Here is a 14,722-nt window from a genome sequence, read left to right as displayed (position 1 = left end):
TCTTAAAATTAGGCCCCTTTAACTTCATCAATCATTAACCTAAAATACTGAGCTACTGACACCATTAGCTGTCTCTTGGGCTAGCCTCTGGTTTTGTTAAGCCACACAATAATTAAGGGTACTTCCTTCAATAAACAGTAAGCCTGCATGGAAAAAAAGAGAGGCTTGTTTGCTGGCTTGCAATGAGAAAAGAAGTTTATGCTGATATTTCAAGAAAAAGCACCCCAGTATGACTGCCAGCCTTAGGAGGAGTGGCAGAATCTCAGAAAGTCTTTTCTTACCGAGTTACCTAGAAAAAGCTTTCTAAACATTTTATGTTTGTGGTCTCCAAAGCTTTCGCAGGTTTACACGATCTAATAGTGTAACAACAGCTGTGCAAGCAGACCTGGATTTCCATGAGAACTTTGAAATAATCGACCCTCAAGAGGACAATACGTGTTCTGGACAAATATCAAGACAATTTTCCCGAGATGCAAGCACCTCCACCGTTAGCATACAAGGGTCAGGAAACCATTACCATGCATGTGCAGTGGATGATGACTTTGATACAGATTTTGATCCATCAATTTTACCTCCTCCTGACCCCTGGATTGACTCTATTACTGAAGATCACCTGGAAGCTGTTCAAAGGTCAGTGTGCCCACGAGATGGCCACTGGTTTCTGAAGCTACTACAGGCAGAGAGAGATCGTATGGAGGGCTGGTGCCAACAGATGGAGAGAGAAGAACGGGAAAACAACTTACCTGAAGACAGTAAGTAACTAAGTACAATAATATTGCAACTACAAAGAAGTATTTAATATAGGTCAAATTTACTCCAGTGAATTCTGTATCATGCCCTTTCTTATTTGGCTAATGAAGCTATGGAAGTGATTCTCAAAAGGACTATATGTATGTATATAATAATCCTCATTAAAGTTGACAGGGAATGCAAATGTTCGGCACTTATGAAGCTGCAGAGGTATTAGCTTTTGGGATTGCATAGTTCAGCAGCTAATTAGGAGAGCATGGTTAGGGATCTTGTAGTATTAATGTTTCTTAACTCTTTCATTTGAAATCTCTTCTCATTACCTCAGAATATAATTGAACAGACACTAGTTCCTTTTCATTAAATTCATATTTTAGTTGCCTTCTTAGATGGAGATTGGCAGCAGGGTATTCAGATGCTTCTCCCAGCTGAAAGAGATTTCAGTGGTGCTTCCAAGTTGTTCGCCCTCTCTTACTCTGTCCAGCCTCCCATCATCTCCCTTGCAGTTCTCATTCCTCTTTGATCTTCCTGGTAAAAGAAGCTCTCCATATTCTGTGATAAAAACCACACACATGAAAACTACATCTCAGCTGTCACCACTGCCAGAATTATTACCCCACCTGTAAGGTAATGGAAATGTATAGCAAGGCTTCATTAGGAAGAAGGGTTTGGTCTTATTCATTCAATCTAATTAGGGAAGAAAATCTAAACACATGCCTCCCTGTCCAGAATTTAGTTCCCCAGGTCATGCTTTTTTCTTCTTTTTAAAAACAAAATCATAGAATAATTAGGGTTGGAAAGGACCTTAAGATCATCTAGTTCCAACCCCCCTGCCATGGGCAGGGACACCTTACGCTAAATCATATCTCCCAAGGCCTCATCCAACCTGGTCTTGAGCACTGCCAGGGATGGAGCATTCACAGCTTCCCTGGGCAACCCATTCCAGTGCCTCACCACCCTAACAGGAAAGAATATCCTCCTTATATCCAATCTAAACTTCCTCTGTTTAAGTTTTAACCCGTTATCCCTTGTCCTATCACTACAGTCCCTAATGAAGAGTCCCTCTCCAGCATCCCTATAGGCCCCCTTCAGATACTGGAAGGCTGCTCTGAGGTCTCCACACAGCCTTCTCTTCTCTAGGCTGAACAGCCCCAACTTCCTCAGCCTGTCTTCATATGGGATGTGACCTGATCATCCTCGTGGCCCTCCTCTGGAGTTGTTCCAACAGTTCCATGTCCTTTTTATGTTGAGGACACCAGAACTGCACACAATACTCCAGGTGAGGTCTCATGAGAGCAGAGGAGAGGGGCAGGATCACCTCCTTTGACCTGCTGGTCACACTCCTAAATGGCGGTCAGTCAGTGGTAACTTCACCAGACTGCCACAGCTTCTCAAATATGATAGATAGTGGCTTAGCCACTTCATTTCCCCCCTTCCCTCAGGACCCATGGATGTATCTCTTCAGGCCCCATGGACTTGTGACCTTCAGGTTCCTTAGATGTTCTCAACTCTTACCCTCTACAGAAGGCAGTTCTTCATTCTCCCAGTCCCTGCCTTTGCCTTCTGTGCCTTTGGCAGTGTGGCTAGAGCACTTGCTGGTGAAGACCAAATCAAAAAAGTCATTGAATACCTCAGCCTTCTCCATATCCCAGGTAATCAGGTCTCCCATTTCCTTCCAGAGAAGGGTCCACATTTTCCTGTCTTCCTTTTGTCACCAGTGTATCTACAAAAACTTTTCCTGTTTCCCTTGACAACCCTGGCTGGATTTAATTCTCCCAGGGCTTTAGTTTTCCTAATCTGGCTGTTCTGACAATTTCTCTGTATTCCTCCCGGGCTACCTCTTCTTACTTCTACCCTCTGTAGGCTTCCTTTTTGTGTTTGAATTTGTCCAGGAGCTCCTTATTTGCCTATGCAGGCTCCCTGGCATTTTTGCCTGGCTTTCTCACTGTTCAGGTGCATCGCTCTGATGTGAAGGTTTTGATTTATGGAAGAAAAAGAAATAACACTGGCAAAAATGATATTTTTTTAAATTCTTAAAAATGCATAAGCTGTTTCTCCTGGAACTTTCCATTCAACCTAATGAAAGACATAACCATAGAGAAGTTTGATCTAGATAGATACTATTGTAAGCAACTGGAAATTGACATCTAATGGAAAGTACGAGAGAACATCAAGGTATATTAAGGTTTTCTATTACTACAGAAGTTCTGTTATATAACAGGCTAACAGTTTCTTCTGAGGCAATAATACAGAAGGATAGGCCCTCAAAGCAAATACAGACTCCCCAAGTTTTAGAATATTTGAACCTCATTTTTAATTTACATCAGTACATTCAAAAATCTCTTTGAACATGTACCAGAATACAAATGCTTTCTCTTGTTAGTATGCAAGAAATAAGCTTCATGAAGTAAGAGATTTTAGTCTGAAAAACAAGTGTGAACACGTAACAAATAATAGGAAGCATGCAACATATGTAAGTCCAATCAACAAAGCCCACTTGCTTTCTTTTTTCCACAACAACTGGACAAAGGAAGACATTTTCTATGATGAGGGTGGTGAGATCCTGGGAGAGGCTGCCCAGAGAAGTTGTGTCTGCCCCATCCCTGGCAGTGTTCAATGCCAGGTTGAATGGGGCTTTGAGCAACCTGGTCTAGTGGAAGGTGTCCCTGTCTGTGGCAGGGGGTTGGAACTAAACCATTCTGAGAGTCTACGATTCTATGAGCTGATATTCTATGAGCAAATATTTTATTTGTACACCAAAGTAGTTGTTCACTTTGGGAAAAAACATGAAGTGAATTTTTACAAGGCTGATACATGCAGAAAGCGTATAGAATTTTCTGTCAGTGTCTTGGTGTCTTTGAGATAGGATAGTTTTAAAGGGCCCTTCTTTTGAGCAGTTGGTGAGAGAAGTCAGTTATGGGGAAGATAAATGAGTGGTTCAGCAGTCTATTCCAAATGCCTTCTTACAGCACACACGGCATGTGTCCTTTGGGTTATTCCTCCTCTTCATTTTTCTGACTGGCATTTTTTGTGATCACTGGCAATGGGAAGGGGAAAGGGGTCACCCGGATTTTGTGGTCAGCAGTGAAATACTGATTTTGGTATGATGCCACCGGCCGCTCCAGCACGTGGCAGCTGCCTCCCGCAGAAGCTGCACGGGAGCTTTCTGCTGCTGCTCAGCGTGCCCCACTCTACCTGGTGCCAAGGAAAAGCATATGGCCAGAGCTGCTCTGCCCACTCAGCAGTGCCCAAAACAAAAGCTTGGCTGTTACAAATCCTGCCCCCAAATATGTCTGTTTTAGTATGTTTATAAACTTCAAAGAGAAGGAGGAAAAGCATAGACGAGGTGTGTTCTCTTTGGTTTTCCTAACGAAATACAACCAGAGCAGGGAACACATCCTTTGTTTTCAACCTGACATCCCCAGCATGTGTTTGGCCAGATAACAAAATAACGAGGACGTGTGATGAGCGAGGTTTTCTCGATGCCATGGCAGCTGACAGAGGGCTCGTCCCCCCAGCGCTCCGCGAAAAATGATCCATGCTTCCTCCAGACAATGCCGTCCTTGTGCGAAACAGCTGTCTCGGGGAGACGGCTCGCTGCTGTTTGACAGTAGCTTGTATGTTACAGAGATACGTTGGGTATTATCTAGCTGGGAATGAATCTACCAGATGGGATTGAATGTTTCTAGCTGGGAAATGGAGTCTGCTGCTGTGTATAAAAACAAGCTGTGGTTCAGTGGCTGCACGATGAAATGCCAATATATAGAGAAATGGGGCTCCCCTTCAGCCATGAATTATGTATTGTATAGTATATTCTGATTTTATCTGAAATCATTTTTGGATAGAACTGTGGAGTGTGTAACAGGCAGGTGAACACCACTCACACTTTAAGGTAGGATAATTGAAATCGTTTCCATGTATTTTGCTGTTACCGGGACATTGGCTACAAACTGTAGGGCTCTCATAAATATTCTTAGATATATGAATATATATCTAAGAACATATATCTAAGAATATTTATGTATTTATATATTTATATATATTAAAAAAAAATCTTAGATATATGAGGCTGAATCCCTTGTGACAAATGATTGACACTTTGGATCAGGCCTCAAGTGCAATCAGTTGTTTACCTTCTTTTGTTTTCTCTTACCTCTTGCCTCAAACTTGCAAAATTTCATATAGTCAGAGCCTCGTGACTGGTGGTGACTTTTGGCTCAGGACTCTGGATTAACCATTTACACACAGTATTAGCAGCAACAGGCCTGGCTGCCAGCACATTGATGTTAGTGAGCAGCCTCTAATCACTTTATTTCCCAGGTGTAATGTAGGTTTAGTGGCAAGATAAGTCAGGCCAATCAAGTAAAAACTAAAATAGAAAACCACGGTTATGACAAGACATGTCATTATAACTGTCTTGTGTGTATACTACACTCCTCTGGGCTAGTCTGTGAGCAAAGGTTGACCTCAAATGTGCAATAACCTCACTGCTCAGGACCAGAGTCTCTGCAAATTCAGCCAGGTCTGGCAAATTATGCAATACTTGCACACTTTGTGCTGGTTTAGTGTGTTTTAATTGTTTCAAAAGGAAACTTAAAGAGTGAAAGCTAAACAAAAAAAGAATGAAGTTAAGGAAAAGATGTAATTTTTTGTAATAGTTGTGCATGGCAAAAGAAAAGCGGACCCATGAGACCTCTCTCAGCCACAAGCAAGGAAAACCATTTGCCAGTCCTCTGCAGGGCTCCCCCAAGCTTCGTGGTCCCTGCCGCTTGGAGGAGTGCGGCAGCCTCATCCTGCAGCGGGCTGATGCAGACCTGCAAAGGGACAGTCACCAGACTGACATGTGGCCAGAGTCCTGCTGGAATCCCCCTGGCTACGTTCCTCTGGCCGTATGCCCGAGGCATCCTTTTCTTGGTCTGGTTTTCTTTTCTCCCCAGAAGGGACTTCTCCGTACACAAGGGTTTCTCCGAGGAAAGTCAGCTCCTGGCTGGAAGCCCTGCCAGTGTCCAAAGGCTAGCAAGGGAAAAAAGAGAAATCCACAAGCAAGGAAACAATCTAGTTAGGGAAAAAAAAACATGAAGTGTGGTAATAAATGCCAAGTAAGTCAGAGAACACATGGAAACTGCTTTACTCCCAGTGAACAGCATTTACTCATGCAGACAGCCCTATTAATTTCAATGAGATCACTCCTGTGAGTATATATATTACTCAAAGCAAGGACTGCTTCTTCATACTTTGCTCCATTTGACTGTTTTTTTCCTTAATAGTCCAGCTTAAGACCTGAGCAGTAGTTTTAACTTTGAATTTCCTGGCTTTTGTCATGTTTGGCGTTATTTAAATGTAGGTCTGTCAACATGAATAGGCTAAAATGCTGGTCCATCCTGGCTTGGAAATGGATTGTGACAGCTCTATGGCAGGATTGCTTCATATGCATTGTGCCTAGCCAACATCTGCAAAGCAAATGTCAGGCTGTGTCCCTGTAATTTCGGCTATTGTTCCTACCACTTGCTCCTGGGGCAACGAGCAAGTCGCTGTTTTTCTGTTCCCCAGCTTGGGCCCAGCTACCAATCAGCTGTACATACATTAAGGGCATTTGATAGTCACAGTCCTTAAGTGCCTTCTTCCTCACTTGTTAGACCCTGGAGCCTGTCAAGGTTGAAATGCAAAGAGATTGGTTGGTGTTTAGGGCCAAGTAATGCTGCTGCTTCTCAAAACTTCCATGGCTTCTATGTGATTTTTATTCTTGTTTTCTTGTATTTTGATATCCTTGTCACACACAGTCTCTTTCCAAGATGACAGTATCACCATTTTTTCCTTGTGTTTGCAATTCCTTTTTTGGTTTGGGTTTTTTGTTGGTTTTTTTTTCATTTCTTTTCCCATGAAGACATGGAGGGGGGAGATACACAGAGCTTTACAATCCCAAAGTAGGTCCCATGCAGTTCTTAGAACCACAAGAAGCAAGAACGTACTGCTTGAACAGCGCTAATTTAAGTCTGTATTTAAGAACATTTTAAAAGGAGAATGGGCTGCGGAGATGGGCACGCAAGAAAATCCACTGGTATGTGTCTACCTTGGAATAACATTCTGTGTTCCCTGGTGAAGAGCAGTAATAGTGAAGAGGCACTCCACAGTAGCTGAATTATATCAAGCTATCTATATGAAACCAGTTTTTTCCAGAATAGGCATGTCTATTTCTTAAAAGTCATCACAGGAGAAAACTGGATATGCAAGGAACAGAGGTCAAAGCAAGGAGGGGGTAAGGAAAAATTCAGACTATCAAAACAAAACACTGCAGTACACACACTTCTCTCCCTGGGGAAGGGGTGACAGCAAAGCATATGATGGATGTTAATAATGTTGCTTAATGCATTACTGGAAGGCATTCAGATCCAACAGTGCTGAGTGTGCTGTATAACCCTGTATGGAATAGAAAGCAGGCATGAATAACATTATATAGGTGTTTAAATCCATTATGATTGTATCTTGATGGGTCAGTATTTTTTGTTGTTGCTTGGTTTTATACATTCTGTTTGCATCCTATTAACTGAACACATCAATTTGAATGTTTATATGTTTTTTCTCCTGATTCTTTTCTGATGTGTTTTGGCTATAATCTCTGCAATTCCATTTATTTTCTTGGTACTTCAAACATTGCAGGCTTTTCACCTAAGAAACTATCAGTCTATTTTCACTTTTAGGTTTTTTTACTATACCTTGGCCTTTCTCTTTGACATCCAAGGTTTTGACTGAGTAAGCAAAATGAGCACTCTGCCTTGAAACACCAAAGCAATGTGCGTTTGTAAGCAAAACTTAGGCTATTGATAAGGCTTTGTGCCTTCTGGAGAGATTCCTTTCAGACTTTTGCATGCTTTGTCTTTTTTTTTTTCCCTAACTTCCGTGACAGAGTTGGCTGTTGACGGGTTCCACATTAACAGACCACTTGCTTTTGAGGGGCAAGGAATCAGTGACACTTGACTAGATACAGCCACAACTACAGCAGAAGTGGCAACAATAGAGAACAGCATCAGCATGCATCCCACAGTCAGCTGGGATGATGGTTTTTAGGCAAATAGCCAGTCACTAGGCAGCCAAGGACAAGGACTTCCTTTTCCCTCTGCTGAGATCTCTGAATTTTAAGCTCTTCTTCCCTCAAAGAAAGGGGCACATTCCCATCCATCACCAACAAGGTGTATTTACATTTCTTCGTGCTTGGGATGTGATTTCCAGCTTGGGTGGTGCAGGTTTCCAGGAAGAGCTCTCCTCATCTTGGTTTTCTGTCCCAAGAAGTTGAGAGACTGTTTTTTCTTTCCTCCTCAAATCTTGGTAAGCGTCAGAGTGGCCGAGCTCCAGATGAGGCAGCTGTTCCGAAATACACTCAGTGGGAAGAGTTTTCATAACAATGGGAACCACATGAAAGCTCCTGGAGTAGCTCCTCCCACTATTGAAAAGTCCTTTCAGTTGAGTGGTTTGCATATTGGGTTGCATAAATGACTAGACACACCAAGGGGTCCATTTTCAGCACTGTGCGCATAGAATTAGACACGCAAGCCTTGCTAACAATAATGAGAGTTGTGTGCAAAACTCCCTGCGCAATATGCTGAAAATATTCTGCTTAGTGAATCTTCCAGCTCATGGCTATTTCCTGGCAGTGCTGAGCTGAGTTCTGGGAACAAAATGAAAGTCTGGGCTCTGTGTGTGTTCACAGAGCTCTCTCCTATAGTTTCTGGAAAGAAAATGTTAAAGACTCCCTTCCATTTCCCCTTTCTATGTCTGAAGTATAAATGAACTCTGCATCCCACTTTTTCTTCAGCAGCCTTAACAAGCAAGCTTGAAGGCTGCTGAAGGAAAAGCTATATGCCTTGAAGGAGCAGAACAGAGACTTCATCATATTTGTTACCGTGTGGCTACGCAAGTGAATCCCTGGGAGAATGCGTGGTGACATTCAGGGCACAAGCCATGGATATGCACTGTAGCCTATCACAGGACCCTGAGGCCCTAAAAAAGTTGTCAGAAGGGGCTACAGCAAAGTTGTATTTATTTCTTTATTTATCTGTTTATTGATTTTTCATTGCGGTAAGTCAAAATACTTAGCAGTATTTTCCCAGTGGAGCTCTGCTACTGTTGTGTTAGGTTTTACACAAAAAGCGACTGCCCAGGGGATGGTACAGAGCATGGCAGCTTAGGACTAGTATCTCTTCTAGGCTCTGCCAACAATTCACTCACCTTCAGGTGAGCAGGCCACTTCATCTCTTTGGTTTTCCTGCTTCTGCCTCGCCTGCCTTATGTATCCAGAGTGTGAATTTGTCATGGAAAAGTTGCTGTGTTTATTTGAGGGCTAGAACAATGCAAATACCCATGAATAGAAGTGCTAGTGAAAATTGTGGCACAGTGGCTGCCATTAATGTTTTTCATTAATGAAGTGTTAAAATTTTTTAACTAATTTAAATTAGTTTTTAAGTCAATATTTAACAAGAGAATTGGGGGATAATAAGTTGTTTCAGCCAAAAGGGAAAATTAATGCTTGAGCCAGATACATCCACAGTGCTAACCTCTTTATTTAAAGACTGTGCATATAGCAGAGTTGTTGGGTTTTTTTTCCTGAGTATTGAAAGTCTCAGACAAACTGGTAGCTGCTTTCTTGCTCATAGCATCAATTTTCTTTCAACCAGCAGACCCCAAAATCACACTCTCTTCTTTAGATTCTCTGTCCTAATACCAGTTGTCTGTCTTTCTGCTCTGTTTCTGCTTTGCTTGCTTCTTTTATCATATATACACACAAATTTACACACACACATACTCCCCCTGGACCAGAACTCAGCAAAAGCTCTAGGGAAATGCAGGTCTCTGAATGCACCAGTTTTGCCACTTGTTTTTAGTAGTGTGTTCCCAACTACCCCTTGCAGCAGTAAAACCCCACCATTTCAGTGAGGTTGAATGCAATCAAAACAGTATGAGCTCCTGTTTTATTCAGAGGCATTCACTATGGGCTGTCTTCTGGTTCACTGCAGCCCTTCACAGCATGCAGTCAGTCCAAAGACACCATAAGTACCCAGCTGTCTGTACAAAGGAGTCCCCAAACAGCACTGGAGCTGGGCTAGGACTCTTTGACATCTCCTTCCAGGTCACCAGCAAGGACGAGAGGCCAGGATGTGACTGCTCCCTGAACTATGCCTCAGTACCTGCATTCAAAGGCAGAAGCCGCCTCAAGATTATGCTCACTGGAAAATACTCAGAGGGTGCAACTGAGATTCATTGGCGTGCATTAAAATCACCATTCCCTTTCTGGGGTTCTGATTGAACAACACTCAGCTAAACCTGAAAACAAGGCTCTGAGTTGCTAAGCAAGGTGGCAGAAATGCTGGTAGACGCAGCGTAGAAGGCATCACGGGGATTGAAAGCTATGTGTCCTTGTGCAGGGAGCTGGCTTGCATTCAAAGCCTGAGCCTGGGTCACAGTGATGATGAGAGGTGTCACTCCTGGTGAGCTTTCTATGCAGGTTCCAAAAGCTTTTAGTTAGCCACATTTATACTGCCATGGAAGTGCTCTTTGCTGGTTATAGCTGGTCTCATGGGAGGAATGAGTAAGATGCAGCAGCAGATTAGTATTTTTGCCTGCTGCAGATTTGGCCTTAGATTTATCAGCTTCTTTCTAATCCATGAATAAGAGATAACATACTTTTTGAAAGCCAGAGATGACTACTGTGCAGCTTTCTCCTCTCTTTTTATAGGCTTTCAGTTGCCTGCCACACAGAAAGCGTCGTGACTTACATTTCTTCTCCTCTCAGTTCTAGGGAAAATTCGAACTGCAGTGGGCAGTGCCCAGCTTCTCATGGCCCAGAAATTTTACCAGTTCAGAGAACTTTGCGAAGAAAACCTGGTATGTAAGTTTTCTGCTAGACACTGTTGTGTGCCTTTTACTAACCCTGTAAACAATAATGCCTAGACTAGACAGATTTTCTGATTAATATGGTATTTTTTCTTGTAAAGGCCTTTATATGAATTTGGGAGTATCTCTGTGAAACTTAGCAGTGTCAGCATGAGCTTCACAACGGCTTTAGAGCCGTAAGATAGCAACAAGCAAAAAGCTTTGGGTGAAATAACACTGAGTCTCTGCTACTGACTTCAGAAGAGCAAGAACCTGTCCCTTGCTCTCTGAGTTCAGTTTGCATGGGCACAGAGATGTTTGGGTAAAACAACTTAAAGTCTTTCAAGGTGGACCAGAAGTCTCATGAGTGGGGCTTTCCTATGTAATCTGTACTAAACAAGATAGAAATACAAGAAAGTCAACCACTGAAAACTGGTGCTTCATGTTCCACAACCCTAATAAGTGAAAAAAGAGAGAAATAATTTTCCAGAGGGTTAAAAGGGCAAAGAATGATGTTCCTGTTGGTAAATAAAAATACATTTTACACTTTGTATCCAAAGCACTATTCTTCTGCATGTTCTCTTGCGAGCTTTTCACCCTGCAGAGGTTATTCTTGGTTAAACCTTAGGTTATCAGAATATAGAAAGGACATTCACGCATTGATATATCACTATTTGCACATGCAGCAAATGAATATATGCACAGGTATCAGTCTTTTTTGCAAGTGTGAACATGGCAGGGAACCCTCCCTCACGAAAGTGAAGATGAGGCTGGTGATTCATTTCACTGGGGTTAGGATATAACCAGTTGTGCCCAGGAACATCCCTAGGCAGATCCTGCCACAGGGGACCTGCCACGTGCCCTTTCCCCATGGTCCACAGGGGCTAACCACTGCCTTCAGTGAGTGGGGATTTGTGGGGGCACAGCAGCTTAACACCCAGCCAGACCCCTTGAAAAACCCCTGCCAGTAAGTAGTGCTCCATTTTGGTTCTCTCCCTGTGTCTCACCAATTGCTTGGATCTGCTGAAACTGCTTTGCTAGCAAGATTCCTAATCATTCACACAAATGCTTTACATTAAGGCGTACTAAAGCCAATGTGTTTTTCTTTCTTCTATTGCACAGAATCCTAATGCACATCCACGGCCGACCTCCCAGGATTTAGCAGGGTTTTGGGATATGCTGCAGTTGTCCATAGAAAATATTAGTATGAAATTTGATGAACTTCATCAGTTAAAGGCCAATAATTGGAAACAGATGGATCCTCATGACAAGAAGGTAGAACACTGTAGATTTTGTATGCTTCATTTAAAACCCTGCACAAATACTGGACAGATTAAATAGGCCTCTGTGTTACAGCGTTGACGTTTAAAATGTTAAATGAAGCTCATATCAAATTAATTTCATTGTATTAACAATGTTTACATAATAATCATCTGGGATATTATCTGTAATATGTTTCAGGCATATTTTTAAACCAAATCTGTCTTTGTGAATCGGATAATGGGAATGTGGTACTTTGTTAAGCTTTACATTTAATCATATTAGACGATCAATCGTTGGAAGGAACTGCCTTATATATTGATTCTTAAAATTAAATAAATCACATTTACGGTCCATATTATTGCATATAGCAAGAGTTCTAGGTTGTGTTACTGAAAAAATAGGAAAGCACTGTAACCATCACTGACTTTGGTAACCAGATTGCAAACAAAGCAATATCAAAAATATGCCTTCCAAAATGTCACATGGAAGAACTACTTTTTTTTTTTTTGTCCATTTGTTTCATTTTTTAATTTATTTTGGTTTGGTTTTTGGTTTTTTTAATGGGTGATTTCATAAACAGGTTCACTTTGCTGGTAGCGTTGTTTACCCAAAGTAGCACAAAAATCATCTGGAGTTTTGGTCTTCTTTTATTTTTTTTAAATGTAGTTGTCTTCTGTCACCATGAAAAACTACCATCTCCAACTGTGAGCCACATTTCACTTTCCATTCTCATTTGGCACCATTGCCTTATTTTTCCTCTCACTATCTGTATCAAGACAAACAGCACTTGGGTGAGCCAAAATACACAAATGTTTCAAAAAAATCCTTAAAAGCCAGACCCATTCCTAGAGGAATCATCAGTCTAATGTCGCGCTCCTATAGGTATGTAATTTGATGGCTGAATTTCTACCATGGCTGCTCTGGTAGGAGTGAACACAGCTGACACGTAGGGTCACCAGAAGGAGGGGGAACATGACGTACAGGTACAGTGGCTCAGACAGGAGTCCGGGCTGCCCCAACTGATGATCAGATGGCTGCTGATGACCAAAGTGGTGTTTTCTTTTGGACAAATAACCGTAATAATATCAAACCCCATTAATCTTGCAGCAGGAAGCTTGCAAAGGCAGTGCTGGTAGCACTCTCCCTCCTCCTCCAATCAAGACTAAATACTCATTCCTGACTTAGGAGTGCCATGCTCACACCACTTGTGCACACCTAGTGTGTTTTGTAGGGGAATGAATGGGAATGTGTTTTCCTAGCCCAAGGTACTGAAGGCAAGTCATTTTCTTATCTTCTTTTTTTTTTTCCAGTTTCTATCAAAAAAAGGAAGTTAAAACCGTCAGACATGCATGCACAGAAACGCTGGTATCTGGTCTTTCATTAGCTTTTACAGTAAAGCGGGTAGGACAAGTGTTTGCAATTGCAGTGAGAAATGAGAGCTTTCCTTAAAAAAAAAACAACGTGCCTTTTCTTTGCTTCTGAAAAAAAAACACTTCAAAGAGTTTCCAACAAAAAGAAGACTATAATGGGTTAAAGGAAGTTAAGTAGTGCTGAAGAAAGGGACCTACAGTAGGAAGGTAAAAGATTTTAACGAGTTGCATTGTGTTCCTGTTTCAACAGCATTTGTCTATGATTTTTAAATGAAACAGATCATCTATCTTAAAAAGGATTAAAAAAAAAATAAAGAAGAAAACACTTTCTGTGGAATTGATATTTGCAGTTGCCTTTGGCCTTTGCCACTGGTCCCTTTTTAAGCAGCACAGATTAATCCCTGGATGGAGAAAAAAAGCAAAGTATGAATAAGTGTAACTAAGCACCTTTATATTTCGAGCCATGGAAGCTGTGAGCAGCATGAGAGAAAACGAAAGGGCAGAATGGGACCTTTGTAGTGCGATAAAATCCCTTCACTCAGAGACCATGTTCACAGTTGGAAGGGGATGTAACTTAAAAGACAATCTAATTAACTTGACAAAGTCTTTGTGGCCGCCTGAAATTCAGACCTGAATACACTTTTCTTTCTGGGGAGAGATCCTTCTCTGAGGGGGGTTTTTTGTTGGGTTTTTGTGTGTGTGTGTACATGCACCAGGATACGCATAAAAGTCCTCCTTGTTGATCGCATATCTGGAGCTAGCTGCCACCGTGATGATTAATGCATGTTCTCTTAATGGTTCTTAAACTTTTCCTACCAGTTTTTTTTTTCTGTTTCTATCTGATTGTAGTTTGTCATGCCTATTTAGCAGGAGGCTAGAGTTTATGAGCTTGCACAGTGAGCCCCAAAGTGCGGGATTTTTGAGCAGTCATGAAGCCACTACAAAATACATAAATATATGGTGTTTCTTAACAGCACTTACTCCAATGCACCAGCTGCAGGCAGCTAGTTCCCATCTGCATTTGGGAACGCCAAAGCCACGGTATCTCCGTGTTGCAAGAGCACCTGGTGTGTTATGCACGTATAGAAGAGGGTGGCTCAGGAGACGGGGCTCTCCAGAGCTCCTCTGCTGAGAGTGGCGCTGGCTCCCCAGCCGCTCACGACTGTGCTGGTGGCGGGAGGCCGTGTCTGATGCTCTCCTTTCTAGCCCCTGGCACCAGGAGGAGACGCCTGGATCCCCCCTGCCCCGGGGAGCCGCACTAAGCGGTTAGCGGTGGGTGCCTCGGCCCCAAGGAGAAGTAGCCCTTTGCCCTTGCCCTGTGCTTATGAAACCTTGAGCACAAAAACCAGTTCACTGAAGACAGAAAGGCAGATAAGAGCTAACAAACCTTAGGTAAAATGTGTGTTCTAACTACTGACATATCCTAGTTTTTCCCACCTTTCCCTGAGAAGCTGTATAATGCCATTAACCTTCTGCTT

At 42.3% G+C, this 14,722-nt stretch overlaps 1 protein-coding gene across 5 annotated transcripts in view; it reads left to right on the top strand.

The window, feature by feature from the left end:
• The window catches only part of DLGAP1 (DLG associated protein 1), a 406,126-nt gene that overhangs the window by 387,435 nt on the left and 3,969 nt on the right, over positions 1 to 14,722 (top strand). For all 5 annotated transcript variants that reach the window (XM_062632909.1, XM_062632911.1, XM_062632910.1 and 2 more), the window contains 3 exons: positions 334 to 752; positions 10,532 to 10,623; positions 11,734 to 11,886. In XM_062632909.1, coding sequence (XP_062488893.1) covers positions 334 to 752; positions 10,532 to 10,623; positions 11,734 to 11,886 — 664 coding nt within the window. The remainder of the gene's footprint in view (positions 1 to 333; positions 753 to 10,531; positions 10,624 to 11,733; positions 11,887 to 14,722) is intronic.

The sequence above is a fragment of the Pezoporus occidentalis genome, unplaced genomic scaffold (genome assembly GCF_034315485.1).
Source record: "Pezoporus occidentalis ecotype Australia unplaced genomic scaffold, CSIRO_AGI_Poc_V1 ctg4, whole genome shotgun sequence".
In the NCBI taxonomy this organism is placed as follows: Eukaryota; Metazoa; Chordata; class Aves; order Psittaciformes; family Psittacidae; genus Pezoporus; species Pezoporus occidentalis.
Note: the sequence above shows the minus strand (reverse complement) of the source record. Positions and strands in the feature narration are given on the sequence as shown.